Consider the following 14,998-nt stretch of genomic DNA (forward strand, 5'->3'; position numbering starts at 1 on the left):
GCTAGTTAGCCAGCCATATTTCTGCGCATAAGAGATGTCTGCAAATGACGACAAAAACAAAATATTTGTGATTTATTTGCACATTTTAGTTTGGCTTACTCATCATCTATTTGTCATGTAAACTCTGCTAATTACCAAATGAACTTCGGCAGCCGGTATTTCCGACTTCAAAGCTACGTGAACGCACCACAAGTACTGAAACTACAAACCCACTAAAACAGTTGAACACTGCAGTAACATTGAAAGATCTTTCCAAATATGAAAACAGCATCTTTTTAAGATTTCACAGAAGAGCATTTTGAATTGTAAGACATGTAAATAAAAGTTATATTTCTTACCGAGTCGTAAAGACAAATGAGGCATAATTAAAGTCATTGGAGCTTTCATTCCCCTCTTCTGGGCTCTGTCCTCTCAGAGCTACAGTCTTACTTTTTCTAATGCCAGAAGAAGAAAACAATCATTTTCTTTGCACCTACTGCCCACTACTGGTGACAGTACTCACAGACATACCCACATTTCACTAATGGTCTCAAACCCTGCTCCTGTGTGGTTCACATTTCTTATGTTTTCAACACACCTGAATCCAATAATAATCACTCAAGCTCATGAGATTGTCCAGAAACAGAAAATAAACCTAAAACATGCTGGACACTGACCTCCAGGACCAATAAAAGCTGCTCTCCACAATACCAAAATATGTGGTGTAAATTTAATTTTAGAAAACATGATTTTTATAATAATTATTATTATTATTATTATTATTATTATTATTATTATTATTATTATTATTATTATTATTATTATTATCATTATTATTATTATTATCACTACTACTATTTTGAATAGTTTAGTCATGCACAACCAGACCATCCTTGGTTTTAATTAGAACAGGAGAGAGCGGTCTTTAGACCACATTTTAAAGTCCTTGGTCTTGACTCAGTGGTGTTCACTAAAACACAAGTTTGAATTTGAATTTGCATGTTCTTCTTGTTTGGGTGTGGGTTTACTTAAAGTTTCCAGGTTTCATTGTACAATCCAGAAACATATGTAGCAGGTTAATCGGTCCTAAGAATCCATCATAGAGGGATGCGTTAGTTGTATCCTCATATCCCAACTATCATGTCTTCTTGTGTTTCTTCTTCTTTTTTTGCTGGATTTCTTATTTCTTGTGGCAGCAACACTGTTACCCTGGTATAATTAATTCACTTTTATTTATAAGCACCTTTCAGGGTACCCAGGGTCAATTGCTCAAAGTAAACATTTTTAAAAGACAGTTAAAAAAAACAAAAAAACATAATATTTAAAAGCATTCAGGTGTTTGCAGCAGACCAAGAGCATATGCTTGTTTTAAAAGATAAGTTCGGATTTATATGACGAAGGACTGAAAGTCAATGGTTTGGATGGACCCAATTATGTATGCAGTTTCACGTGTACAGAAAATTATTTCCTAAATAGATATATTTTCATCTAAAAAAAATTGCCCACGGTGCAAGATAACCTGACTTTTTTCCGCTGACCATGGGGTATAGTGTATCAATTAGTGCATCTCATACACAGCAGAATTAAAAAGGACAGAAACAAATTGACTAAAAGACATCAGAGAAAGTTGACCACAAAACACTAGACCCTTTTGAATGCGATGTGTGAGACAAAGGAGGGCTGTCTGGTAGCAACAGTACTGAGAGTGAACCAGATCACAATGGTGACAGAGGAAATTTAGAGCAGCAGCACAACTCCCATCTGTGGCCTGGTTTAGGAGAAAAGTCTGAAGTTATCACTGGAGTACAGAAAAAAAATACTACCGGGAATGTCTGTTAAATACAGTTTACTTTTGCCATTTCTTCCATATCTCACACAGGAGCAACACACTGAATTCTAAATATTCAAGTCAAAGTCTGGATTACATTTATCTTTATCTTTAGATTTACAGGCTGTTGAAAGTAAATAGTATAATTTGGCTGACCAGCTCTGTTTGATTTTCTTGAAAATGTTTTATTATATCAGGTAAATGCAAAAAGCAAAAAATGCAAAAAAAGAAATGACGTCGAAGCAACAAAAATGATGGACGACTGCAGGTCTGCTCCATCTAGTATTATTGACCAACATAGTTACCAAGACACTCAATGTCTGTGAAATACTGCTTTTTTGCAAACACTCAAAATCCTCTCCAGCAATTTTGTTGACACACGAATCTCTCCGGTCTCTTTTTGTTGTGTTACATTCGATTGTGGGTGCAGTTATGCAACCAAGCATGTTCTGTTGAGACTCAAATGAACAGCAGGGTAGGGAGACAATGGAACATGCACGGGGGGCTGTGAATACGCACATCGATGTTTGCGTGTCCATGAAAGCGAAGGGTCGTGAATGAGCGTGCGGCGCTCTGTGTGTGAAAGATAAGCGCCGTTCCCATCAGATAGCAGCAGGATGCTCCGCTCCAACACGACTGATGGGCATGGCCTTGTGGCGCTCGCATATGCCTACCAGCCGCGGTGCGCCGCTCCTCACTGTGTTTTACATATTAGTGACTGACCGGGAAGATCAATACCTGCACAATATCAGCGTTTTATCGTCCCTGCATCAATAGCCTGTGTGAGGCGGTGCAACAATAAACCGCACTTTTCCCTGCCTGCTGTAAAGCCTGGCTGCCCGGTATTGACAGGATAAATATAAAAAGCCTTAATGCTTCTCAGTGCTTTCTTTAGTTTGGATGGAGCTTTCCAGACGTTTTGTTGGAGGAAGAGGAAGAAGAGGAAGTGTCTAATGTGCTGCTTCCTTCACAGAGGTCGCTAAACGTGCACCGTAGGCTTGACTGGTTTTGACTCCGGATGTCCTTCCTACCCCCACACTGGCGGTCAAAATTCAACCTGATCTATTCAATAAATAACTAAAAGAGAACATAAATATGAGAATTAATATGTGAGTAGATTTTGGCTGCAGTTTAATCTGACCACGAGGGATGTTTTCCAGGTCTTAAATGTAACTTTTTTTGCAAGATATTCTTAGATTTATTCACTGCTTCCATCCAAGAGCTATAAGGAGATTGCGATTGATTATAGCCATCACAAAGCAGTTTCTGCATCTATGACTCCCACATGTTATGGATTTCTAGCCTTTCAACTTGTCTGATTCAGACTCTGAACAGTTTGAGGTATGGAGGCATTTGCAGAGGAAACGATTCATGCTATTCAATGCACAGTTCTCTATATCATGGTACTGATTTAACCTGCAAAGCGTTAACATAATTTGTATAATGAGCTTCGAAGTAACTCAGACTAAGAGATTTTTCCCAAAGTGCATCATGTGCGTCATATAACAGCATAGGAAACTAAATACACACACAGCCAAATCAATAATTCAAAGACGAAAATCAAACATCTGTATAATGGCTGCAAATAAAGTACTCTCAGAGAGAGAGAGATCTTTTATTTCTATCTTCAAATATAGAATGGAACACAGTGTTTTTATTGTTATTGCACAGCAAGGTTCAGTGGAGTCTTCTCACTGCTATTGAAGACATAAAATACAACACATAAAGGCACGTCAGGGAGACCAAAGACGCCGTGACTAAGCACACCGCCATCCCATAACAAGAGTCTGTCGTTCACATATCCAGCGGCAGAGGGTTCACAGATCCTGAGTGTAAAAACAGAGAACGACACCAGCGCTTCCACAAAACCGATAAAGTATATTTAAAACGAGTGCACTGCAAGACGCTTGTGATCTCACTGCGATATAAAAATCTCTGGTATGAAGAGGAAGGAGGCCATTTAAGGTATTTAAACGAAAATGATAATGATTTCTAATGGTGGCATTCTTTCTTTTATGTAGTTAAAACTGGGGAAAGTATTTCAGCATGAAGGTTTTTTTTAAGTACTTCTGTAAAAGAAAACCAGGATGATATAATAGGTTTGAGTCTCTGTGTCCAGTGACGAGTGACTTCTTTAGGGTGCACCGTGTCTTCACCCATAGTCAAGCGGGTTTGACCCCCATATCTCCGAAACGGATGAGGCGAACCTGACAGCGCCATTTTGCACGATCACAAGCCAAGTGCAAGGTGCTCCACACCTCATTTGGGAGTAATTTTGTGCTCAGTGACTTATTCAAGGACGCTGTAATGCATGCCCTATGAAAGCATGAGGAGAACAAGCTGCTCTAGCACCCGATCCAGGAGCAGAAGAGTTTACTAGTTTTTCTACTGTTATTGCTGCACTCGATTCCAGGTCCACCATGCTCAAGGTCACATTAAAACCAATGCACCACCAGTGGGAATAGCGTAGAAAACTCATGCAAATGAAGTTATGAATATTGGTTGGAGTGGACTCACTGTGAGTGTGTGCATCGAATGCATATTTGGATTTGCCACTTGGGATCTAATTATTCCACATCCAGTGAGACCGGCTATAGGTGTGCAGTTGCATTGGGGTCATCTGAACCAGTTTACTGTCATATATACAGTATATAGTTTATGAATTATTTCGTCTGACATAAAAAGAAGCAGAATTAGTTTACACTTCTATTGTTTGGGTTAAGATTTTCTTATAGAGAACTAAATTCAGTTTTTTTTTTTCATATTGCACTTAGATTATCTGAAGTTGGTTCGATCTGTTTTTTTTTTTTTCACAATGATGGCATATTTCTCCCAAAATATGACTGCACCCATGATTTAGTGTCATCTGCCTGCTACACACAGAAAGAACACGGACGCAGTGACGTGATCGCGGACTTGAGGCTAAGCTCAGGATAAAACGACGCTCCAGGTCAGAACCAGCTTGGATTATTATTGCTGCTCTAATGCTCTCTGTTTTCCAACTCCTCGGTCTCACTCAACATAAAATTTGCATGACTCTTCTAATGTCATACTGAAAAAATCATGTTTGTTTCGTGTACACGCAAAAAAGCATCCTCCGAAATGGAGACTGACCTGGGAAACGCAACCTGACGGGAGGCTGTGGGCTCAATCATAAATGGCTGAAGAAGCACTTAGGAAGAGACGCATCTTTTTAAATGGTCAGTTATAAATTCTGCCTGTCTCCCTGCTGCGGGCTCCACCAGTATGGCTTGATGAAGCTCTGAGAGATTTAGAGTCCTTGCATTGGCTGCGCTGCTGATGGAAAGCTCCATCATCTTCCGGCTCAGAAAAACAATGCTGCAAGGACCACGAGGTGAGGCGTCACAAAGAGGTGGATGCTGCTAACGCCGTGCAAGTAAATGAGGGCCATGAGCTGCTGTCCGATACCAACAAATCAGAGAGAGAAAGAATGCCTGTACACAAATCAGGAAGGATTTGACAGGTTCTGTCTTGACATGGTTTGAGATGAGATTGCCGAAGCAGCATTCGTAGCTGCAGAAGATGTCGCACTGTTGCTGACAGCTACTCATTGACACGTAGCTGTCACCCAACAGGCTGGGAGAGATGGCAGTTTTAAACACACTCCTCGTGGATGAGGACAGCAGCTGGCGCGAGGCCAGGGGAGCTGTATTCCCACCAGGCAGCCGCACAATGGAAGCCACTGGCGAAAAGGAGGGAGAAATCTCTGCAGCACGCTCGACTTTTTTTTGACTCAAGGCAAATAATATGAAGCCGCTGGTCATCCAGTTAGAAAGTGATCTACAGTTGCGGCTCTGTCAAGTGAAGAAGTGAGAAAGGAAACAGAAAGCGTCTCTCTTCATCTGAATGTGTTGGAGCGCTTGATGAATCACCGTCACTACACTTGGCAAACAGAGAGGAACTGTAGATACAAACCTGGCAGCTGACAGCTTGAGTGGGGTTTTATGAGGGACTGACAATGTCCTGTACTGACCTTCATCACAATACTGATCTGCATAAATAGCAAGGCAGAGAATATTTTTGAAAATGGCGACTCTCCACTTTCATACGGATAAAAATATAGAAATCAGTAAGAGATCCTGCAGACACAAAAAAAGTGCAGAAACAAACATTTGGGGAATTATTAAGACAACCGACTAGCGTTCTTAAATTACGTTTTTAATTGTAATTATTTACAACAATGCTTGCAGTTTTTCATAAGAGCAAATTGTTGTGTCACTAAAATAAAACCGCTTTGACTGTGCATGATGTTTATGGATGTTATTTGGAAAGCGTCATATCATCTGGGTCAGATGATTAAGCTGCAGGTTCAACCGCTATGTGTCACAGAGTTCTCTGAAAAGACAAAAATCTGAAAGATGCTTCATTCGGAGGGTCAGATTTGAGAATATTCAGACATTTTCATCAAGTACGCTGCACTATGGAAAACCAAGTTAGTTTTTATTATGCATCCTTGATACCCTTTAAAGTTTGAATTTAAAGGTTGTACCGATCAGGCCACTCGAGGTGGAATCTGGCTGTTTGTGGGCCTCTTGAACTGAAACCTGTTTGACACCCCTTGATTACATGTTTGTGTAACGCGCTTTGATAAGTGAACTCAATTTTATACAAGAGTGAAGCAGATGAGTAAGACTTTCAGGGCTTTGAGCCAAGAAATAATCAATGCTGCGCACTTTAAGATAACTCAGATGACACTTGCTACTTTTCTCTTTGAAAAGTGGTGGACTTACTTTTCCTAATATAAAGTGCTGAGTGTTACTTCTAATCCTCTCCCTCGGTTTCTTGTCTTGATGACGTGCACATAGCTGTTTGCACATTGACAGTGCACCGCTTTTCATTTGAAAATCTTGACAAACAAGACCATTCATCCTGCAGCTAAACAGGAGTTTAGCAAAATAGTGACCGAGTGCCTTCAGCTGATGCTCAACAAGTCACTGTCAGATGTAATTTCAATTACGTCATACATTTAAAAGCATTACATTTAAATGCTGATGAAACGAGAGATGATATGGAAAATGTTGCTCATGAGTAATTTAATATTTCACAGTCTGCAACATCAATATGGTTTTAAAATATATGGAAACACAGAATAAGGACACAGCTGATTCGCAGTAGCTGTAATTGTTTCATAAGACCTGAAGTGGTCCCAGACCACGCTTGCTGACGGGTAGAGCAGAGCTGAATGCCGCCACTGCTGCTCTCGGAGTCAGGATGACTTGTTCGTACACTCCGTCACCGTCTTTCACTGTCTTTCACTCGTTCTCACACACACTTACACAAAAACAAAGCATGACAAGTAGCTTCTCCGTGAACTCTCCATCTTCAGAATATCTGTTTGCCGAGACAAAAGAACAGAAGAACGATGAAGCTCAACATGTCGACAATTCATTTGTTAACTTCGCCGACGAACAACTGGACTGTGAAGACTATATGTGAGAGAAAGAGCGTCTGCAAGTCGCATTGTGTTTCTGGGGCTTGATGAAAAGCCTCGGAATAAACAGAAGAGTAGTCCGAACAGAGAAAAACAGAGTCGAGCAAATCACTAAAGAAACATTTGGAAATTCTCTTTTGCAGCCTTCTGAATGTGAACTCAGTCACCTTCAGTCTCCAGTCCCGAGTCGACAGTGGATTTTGAGTCATCTCTTTTGACTGGTGCGTGGGAGTTGCTGGTGCAACACTTGGCTGTAATGGAGGATGTTTTTGTTTGTTACCAACTGACCCAGACTTTGAACTCGTTCTCAGGCTGCGTGTCGAAAATCCTTTTGTCTGACTGTCTGTCGTGGAAGGACAGGCTTTCATTCCACATTTCAGGAAAACTAAACTTCTGATTTCTCATCACTGAGTGGTCTCTGCAGAGGAAAGATCCTCTGAAAGGCAGTTGGAATCATTGCCGATGAAGAAATTGATTAAAGACTGCACACTGATTGTCACCATGCAGCTGTATCTGTTGGAGGTATTTCAGAGTCCCTAAAATTTCTGGAACACGACACCCTAAAATGTCCTTGCATAATTTATACCCTGAGATCGCGTGCAAGCCTCGTCCCAATTACAGTACGACGAGGGAATACACGCGATGAAAAGATGAACAGATAAAGTATACATTAGAACCAGTGCAAACATTTCCTCATACATAAACTGTTCAATGATTAAATATACAATGATTTCCTTAAGAAAGGAGACTTTATGCAATATTATGAACTGGGTTTATTGGAGATAGGAGATCTCACATCACACCTTCATAATGCAGAAAAAAGTGTAATGCTTTTTAAAGTACTGTTGTGGTGGTTTAGTGTTAATGTGCAACTACAGGAGTAAATTCTCTGTATTTTATCCAAAAACAACACATTAGCTGACTTTATGTTCCACTAAAGATTTGTTCATCGTCTAGAACAGTGGCGTTAAGCACATTTTAGTTCAGGAGCCACATACAGCTTCATTTCATCTTCAGTTGGCTAGACTGATGAAATAGTGGCGTAATAACCTTTAAATTTAAACGTTAGAGGCTTTCTTTGTTGTGGAACAGACAAAACATGACGAAAATGTCTGTATTTGCACAAAACGAAACACTTATCACTGAAAGTACCATCAGATAAAGAGCTCAAACATGAACAGGATAACAGAAGGAAGTGAAGTTTATTCATCTTCTTTCATCCATACTCGGAGCAGTGGGCAGGCATAGCTCAAGGACCCACAGTGGTGGGATTTGAACCTGCAAACTTCCAAATACAAATCCACTTCTGGAACCTCTCGACCCAAACAGCCTGCGCCTGGTGAAGAGCAGAAACCGCTCCGCTCCACCACGTGGCCGTTAAACGCTCCAAAGCGTCTGAAATCATCCTCCTTTCTCCTCCTGTCTGCGGCTCTGGCTCAGGTGCCGGCGTGTCGATGCCTCTGACTTCAGGCAGTCAGACTCCACTTCTGGCACCTGCTCCGACTCCGGTCTCCTCTCAGTTCCTCCGGAGTTCAGCTTTTGGACTCAGATCTACCCTGACTGCTGCGTCTTTCCCCATTTCTAACAGCAAGAGAGAGAGACAGACATTTATCTGGCTGTGGTACAAACTCACAGGCATCGGCGGAAAGAAACGGGAGTTGCGTAAGGCGTCCCGTGGTTTTCTGAGGATTTATTTGTATTCTGTTGTCTCGGGACAGCTGCTACATCTTTACACTCCTGGATCTTGTTTTATTTTTCCAACAAAATGTCCTTTACTGCTTCTCTCCTCACGCTCGGTTATTTAAAGGACTGTGTTCCATCGTTTCCAGGCAAAGCGAGGCTCTGCTTCTCTCCGTGTTCCTCCTGCATGCGTTGTGCCAGCGACCTGACAGCGATACGGGTGAAAACTGAATTTATATGGACAGTTTTAAGATACGGTCTCTCTCGCAATGGCCTTTTAAGGTGTTTGTTTCTTTCCACTAAAAATGAAATGGGGACTAGAGAGAAGAAATTGCAAAAAAAACTGAGAAAAAGACGATTTAACTGAACTTTTCCAAAGAGAAAAAACTAGAAAAAACTCCAAGCTATTGCATTTGAAAAAGAGTTAAAGCAAAGGTTTCCTTACAAGCTGTTGTTCCGCATCCTTCACTATGGATTTGAGGCTGCATGTTGGTGTAGTGGTTAGCACTTCTGCCTCACAGCGAGAAAATTCCCGGTTAGATTCCAAGTTTGGGGTCTGTGTTTACTCTGAACTAACATGAGTTTTTTTCCAGGTCCAAACACATACCGGTATAATTCCTATTGCAAAACCACATAGGCCTATGCTTATAAGTGAAGTTTACATGAATGCAGAAGTAAATTATGCAAAATTTCTTATGTATATAAAACTAATCTGAGCAGCTGGGGCGTTCCATTGGTTGATAATTGTGCACACATGCATAAAGAAAACTGATGACAAGTTAAAGCTCCATTAAACTCTTTGATTATAACAAAAATTCAATTTTTCTTTACACTACTATCATTGCAATCTTTGTGTGTACACATGCATGGAAGTTGTTCCCTCAGCATTACACTGGCCTGCAGCTGAAATGCAGGAGGGATAAACGGTGTGAATCAATACTTAGACAAAAACCCAGTCCTGGATCCTCTTTAATTTCTTGTTTTTTGTTTTTTTTTTGCCAGTGCCACTAGAGAAAAACCGTGTTTCATCCAACTCGCTGCTGTTTTCAAGCAAATTGCTTTTTATTTTGGTTCTATACACAGCGTTTCGCCCTGTGTGTTTCTGTGTCACTCTCTCTTTTCTCCGCTGGTCTTACTCTCAGCAAAATTCAGCAATTTCAGAAAATGTTTGCTGCCAGTTCTTCTCAGTGGCTCTTTGAGAGTTTTTTTTTTTGTATTCAAACTGTTGTGGGAAACGGTGCCAAGGCAATCGGAAGAGAATGCATTGTGGTCAAATAGGAAACCAGACTAGAGTGCGGCTGAAATACACGTCTCAAGGGCTGTGAGAGTGAATGCCTCCGACCTGCATTAATCAAGCCGCCGTATCGATGGTTTACACCTTTCTGTAGCCTCTCATACCTCGTGAACCTCCACGTTCTCCACTGCACTCGCACGTTATATAATCCTGCTGACTACCGTCGCTGCCGTGCCGCCGGCCAAATACGACCCACCTCGGGGTAAATGATGTCTTTTCTGTCCATGCCGAGACTGCACTACTAATAAGAGCCATCTGTTTTAGAAGTAGACGCTGCATCTTCATCACCATCACCGCTTTGCTCATAAACTGAGAGCAGCAAAGGCGCTGTGAATCAGGCCAGAGTGAAAGATGTGCTGGGTGATTTCACCTGGGAGCTGGAATCAAACGGGTGTGTCAGTCGATCATAAACAACAATGAAGAACCTACAATAGCAATATATATATCGTCTTTCAGCATCCGCTGTGCAGCATTGGGGAGATGATTCCGTATTTTTACTCATTTAATAAATTCCAACTGTGAAGCCTTGCATTTTTAAAGCAAATTATAAGCACTCACTGAGTGCTATTTCGGTCGGAACAACAAGTGACCATGTGAGTCAGAGAGAGACAAGCAGATCTGAATCCTGAAATTGAATAATCTGGGTTTTTGTGACTAGAGAGGAATAATTTCACCCATCAGTGTCAGTTGTTCCTTTCAATTTGTTCATTCATGCTGTGGTGAGCGGTGGATATCGCTTTGCTTTTTTTGGACACATTCAACAGGTTATATGTGAAATATCACTCAGTAGGTGAAATGATAAGTATGGGAAACTCAAATCTCTGTTTACCACAGCTGCAATGACAATTCAGATGAATGTTTTCTGCGAAATCACAGAGGAATGTTGGCAGCTGTAATGTTTCCTCTTGCAACTCATAAAGGCTCTCTGGTTTATAGCATGTGACAAGCTGTTCACAAAGGACTAAATAACATGCATTCAAAGAGATCAAGTCATCTGACACCTTTTCTTTCTTTCCTCTTTTATTTGTTTTTATGGATGACTACAAATGATGCGATAACTGCCAACAATTGTAGCCTCTTCCAAGCCATTGCTCTGAGTGGTGTGTGGGTGTCGTGCAGAGGAAATTGATATTTTTGTTTTTTTAAAGATGCTAACTAAAGATGTACGAGTCCTGTTTTTTTTTTTTTATTGCAAGTTTAGAAAATTTACTGTATTTAATATTGTTACATTCCATTGTATCTAATTTTTAAACAGATTATTCATTTGTTTCCAGTTTCAAAGCAATTTGTATCATAAACTTGAAGCGGTGAAACACTGTCGGTAGACAAGTGCAACCACAATCACTAAAATGACCGGGTTGATCCATCTGTCTATCTTCTACTCTGCTTTATCCAACTTCAGGTCACGGGAGGGGAGCCGACTGTTCAAACTGAAGAAAGACGACGTCAGATTACACCATGCAAACACACACCTAGCAAATTATTGGTCTCTAACAGCCTGAAATGCATGTTTCTGGACTCTGTGAAAAACGTGGAGAACCTGGAGAACATGCAAGCTCCTGCCAGTCTGCCTCTGTAGTTTCAATGTGCTAAGAGTTGATGATTATCTTGAAGAACAAATCCGAACTTTTTATAGCCTTTCTGATTGTAAACTGATCCACCATCCTGAATAATTGAGCACGTGTTGCAGATAAATATCTAATAAGGTCAAGTAATGGTGTTTTCCTGATGGTAAATATGCAGTGAAATGAATATTTGATGTATTGGAAAGTTAAAAATAACTCTGATCTCAACACGTGTGGTCAAGTTGGTGTCATTTGTGGCTTCTGTTTAAAAAAATACAGATTATTAAGCAGCAGTGGAGCTGCTGCTCTTCTGTCTCAGTCTGATTATTTGCTTCCCGAGATTTTGTTCTTCGGAGAAATGCTCGCCGTGTGTGGCACGAATGAGGCTGACGCCGTCTCATTTTCCGTCACGTTAACGTTATCTAACCTCGCATTGAGTTGGTGTGAATCCAATTAAACTCGACCAACAAAGAATTTGCACCTCTGGGTTATTTTACCGACCGTTAATCAAACGGATTACATAACTAACCAAAGAGTGCGAACAGCTCTGGTTCCCGACTCAATACTCAACCGGATCATCCTCGCCACCAGGGACGACTATCAAACTCACCAGGCCGGGCACAGCTCCTGTAAACACACTGTTCTCATGCCCGAGCTGCTGGCTTTGATCATTCAGAGTTTCCCCAGCCTGCGCTCTGTGTTATACGGACACTCCGAGCAGCACTTCACTTGGCGATCAACTTCATTAAACAGCGTCAGTCAAGGGAAAACAAGCCGATCTGAACAAGCAGGAGCCCTGTCGTCATATGTAGGTCAGAAGAATGCAATATCCTCAAGTCCGTATGCACTTTCACAGCTGCGCGTTAGAAGTGAGGCAATCAGTGTACAGCGGGAGCCGCTCCACCTTAACGTACACTTCAGCAGTGCCAGATGGAAAAAAAAAAGAAAAGAGAGAGACACTCCTGCTTCTATAACAGTTATCATCACATTTTATATCACAGCCACTCATGGAACACACAAACAGACAAATAGACAGATGGATTTAGAAAGGAGAGAACAGGAAAAAGGGAGATAAGCTGACACTGAACAATACCAATAAGGAGGAAAACAAAATGGACAATGATCAAAAAGACAGGATGATGATTTTGCATTTACCTGACATGGAATCAGAAGACATGCTGTCTTGATGCTGCATCTCGAGAGCTTGCTCCAGTGTCAGATTGTGTGCGTGTGCATGCGAGCGTGTGTGCGTGTGAGTGTGTCCACGAGCCGTAGAGAGTGAGCGAGCCAGCACGCCTTCACTGTGTGTTTTGATGACGGAATCTGTGTAGCAGCTCTGGGAGCGAGCGAGAGAGCAACAGAGGCAGGAGGAAGGCGCTGGAGGACGAGAACAAGCCCCCTTTATTACCCCGCCGAGTGTCTCCAGCCTCTTTCTCAGTTTCTCCCATTCTTTCCCTGGTTTGCCGCGAAAGTGGACGCGTAGATCTCACACCGGGCACACGTGCCGCAGATGGAGATTTATGAGGTGCACCGAGGCAGGGAGGTGGGAGGAGCGAGAGGAGGGGAGGCAGGGCGGAGAGGAGATGCTGAGGAGAGGAAGAAAGCAATCACCTTTAGTGTAGGCTTACTCGACCGGGCACGGAGCCATTACTCTTCCCTCCCCTCCACGTAACCTTGCAACGCAGAAGACTAAAGCCAATTCGAAGCTTACAAGCGCTGCATCAGTCGGGCTGCGTGCGACAGATCTAATCTTGACTGGGTTTTCGGCTACGATGGCTTACTGCCAGCATGTCGACACAAGATTACCGAAAATCCACAGACTCGCAAAGTTTGCGCGGGTCGCCACCATTCGCGAAGCGAGTGCCACACTTCTGCGCCGTGACGCTCCAGCTGCTGCATGTGAGCCTGAGTGAGAACTATGCCATTAATCAGGGATGCTTAATAACGCTGTCCTCGACCACTTGCGAGATGAACGACAGTGCTCGCCGTCACTTGATTAAAAACTCATAATCATTACGCTGACATCGTGTTTTGGCGCATTCACTTTAATTAAAGGAATGCGCCGTGTTTCCTGAGCACCTGAGAATTTGGAAACAAGCGCCAACTTTTCCCATCAACGGCAGGGGAACACGAGAGAAGAGCAACTAATGGTTTCTTAACTACCTGAATGATAACTACCAGTAAAGGTCGCACTAATCGTCACAATTTGTTTCTTGTGTCTGCCTGAACCGCTAGCGGCAGCTCCAAGCAGGAGTCAATAGCAGCAGCGGGGAAAAGCTGCTTGGCACCGGAAGAGACGGTTTAGCGAACTTGTCATGGATGCTGCCCAAATGCTCCACTCTGCTGCATGTTCCTCACATATGTGGCGCCATTTGAAAGGGATTTTCTCAAGAAGCATTTAGACTGATGGAGAAATAACCAGCCTCCACAAAGTTTCCTCAGCTTTCATGTGTGGTTTGTGGAGCGGCATTCAAACACAAGGTAATTTTCAGTGCTTTCACAAATGTGTGGTGATGTTAGTTTTCTTTTGAGGCTATGTGCCATCCTGTTTTAATTACTTAGATGCAGTGAAAAATAGGCATTAGAAAGTGCTTTATAATGTAAATATAAGGCACATGTCCAAAAAACATTGAGGCAATGCATGGATTTTTGGGCTTTCAGGTGCAAATTCTCCCAGCGACTTGGAATATCTGTTACTATGCCAAGCTTCTGAAATATGAAAGCTCATTCTCAAATCTGCTTAAAAATTCAATCTTGGTCATTTGTGATAGGCTTTAGTAAAGTTTTAACTGCTCCTTAAACTAAACTTTATAGACTTTGTATTGAATTTCAATGTGAATGCATAATTCAGAAATAAAAAGACGACCGTGTGCGTTTAGAAGCAGAAGCTGCATAACCACATTACACCTCCTCAGGAGGAAGCAGCTTCCTTCCCAGACCTTTCCTAAACTCACCGTAGCTCATATATTCCTCTCACCTACGCCGTGTTCACCCTGCTGTCCACAGCATGAAACTTTCCCACTTGAATCACTGTGACTCTTTAAAATCAGATGTTTCTCTCACTGAGGCTCCGTTTACAAGATGTTTTTCAAGTGAAAATACAAAATTGTCATTGCGGTTTGAGTGTCACGGAGTTGGAGCCCATTGATAAGCAACTTTTTGAAAGTGGCTCCCGAGGTGGAACTTATTGAAAACACTGC

The 14,998-nt window shown here is 41.9% G+C and overlaps 1 protein-coding gene across 3 annotated transcripts in view; it reads right to left on the bottom strand.

Moving 5' to 3' along the window:
- The window catches only part of dab2ipb (DAB2 interacting protein b), a 175,623-nt gene extending 162,582 nt beyond the window's left edge, over positions 1 to 13,041 (bottom strand). For all 3 annotated transcript variants that reach the window (XM_030085470.1, XM_030085471.1, XM_030085469.1), the window contains exon 1: positions 12,954 to 13,041. In XM_030085470.1, coding sequence (XP_029941330.1) covers positions 12,954 to 12,993 — 40 coding nt within the window. In that variant the 5' untranslated portion in view covers positions 12,994 to 13,041. The remainder of the gene's footprint in view (positions 1 to 12,953) is intronic.
- Between the last annotated feature and the right edge of the window lie 1,957 nt (positions 13,042 to 14,998).

The sequence above is a fragment of the Salarias fasciatus genome (assembly GCF_902148845.1).
Source record: "Salarias fasciatus chromosome 7 unlocalized genomic scaffold, fSalaFa1.1 super_scaffold_4, whole genome shotgun sequence".
In the NCBI taxonomy this organism is placed as follows: Eukaryota; Metazoa; Chordata; class Actinopteri; order Blenniiformes; family Blenniidae; genus Salarias; species Salarias fasciatus.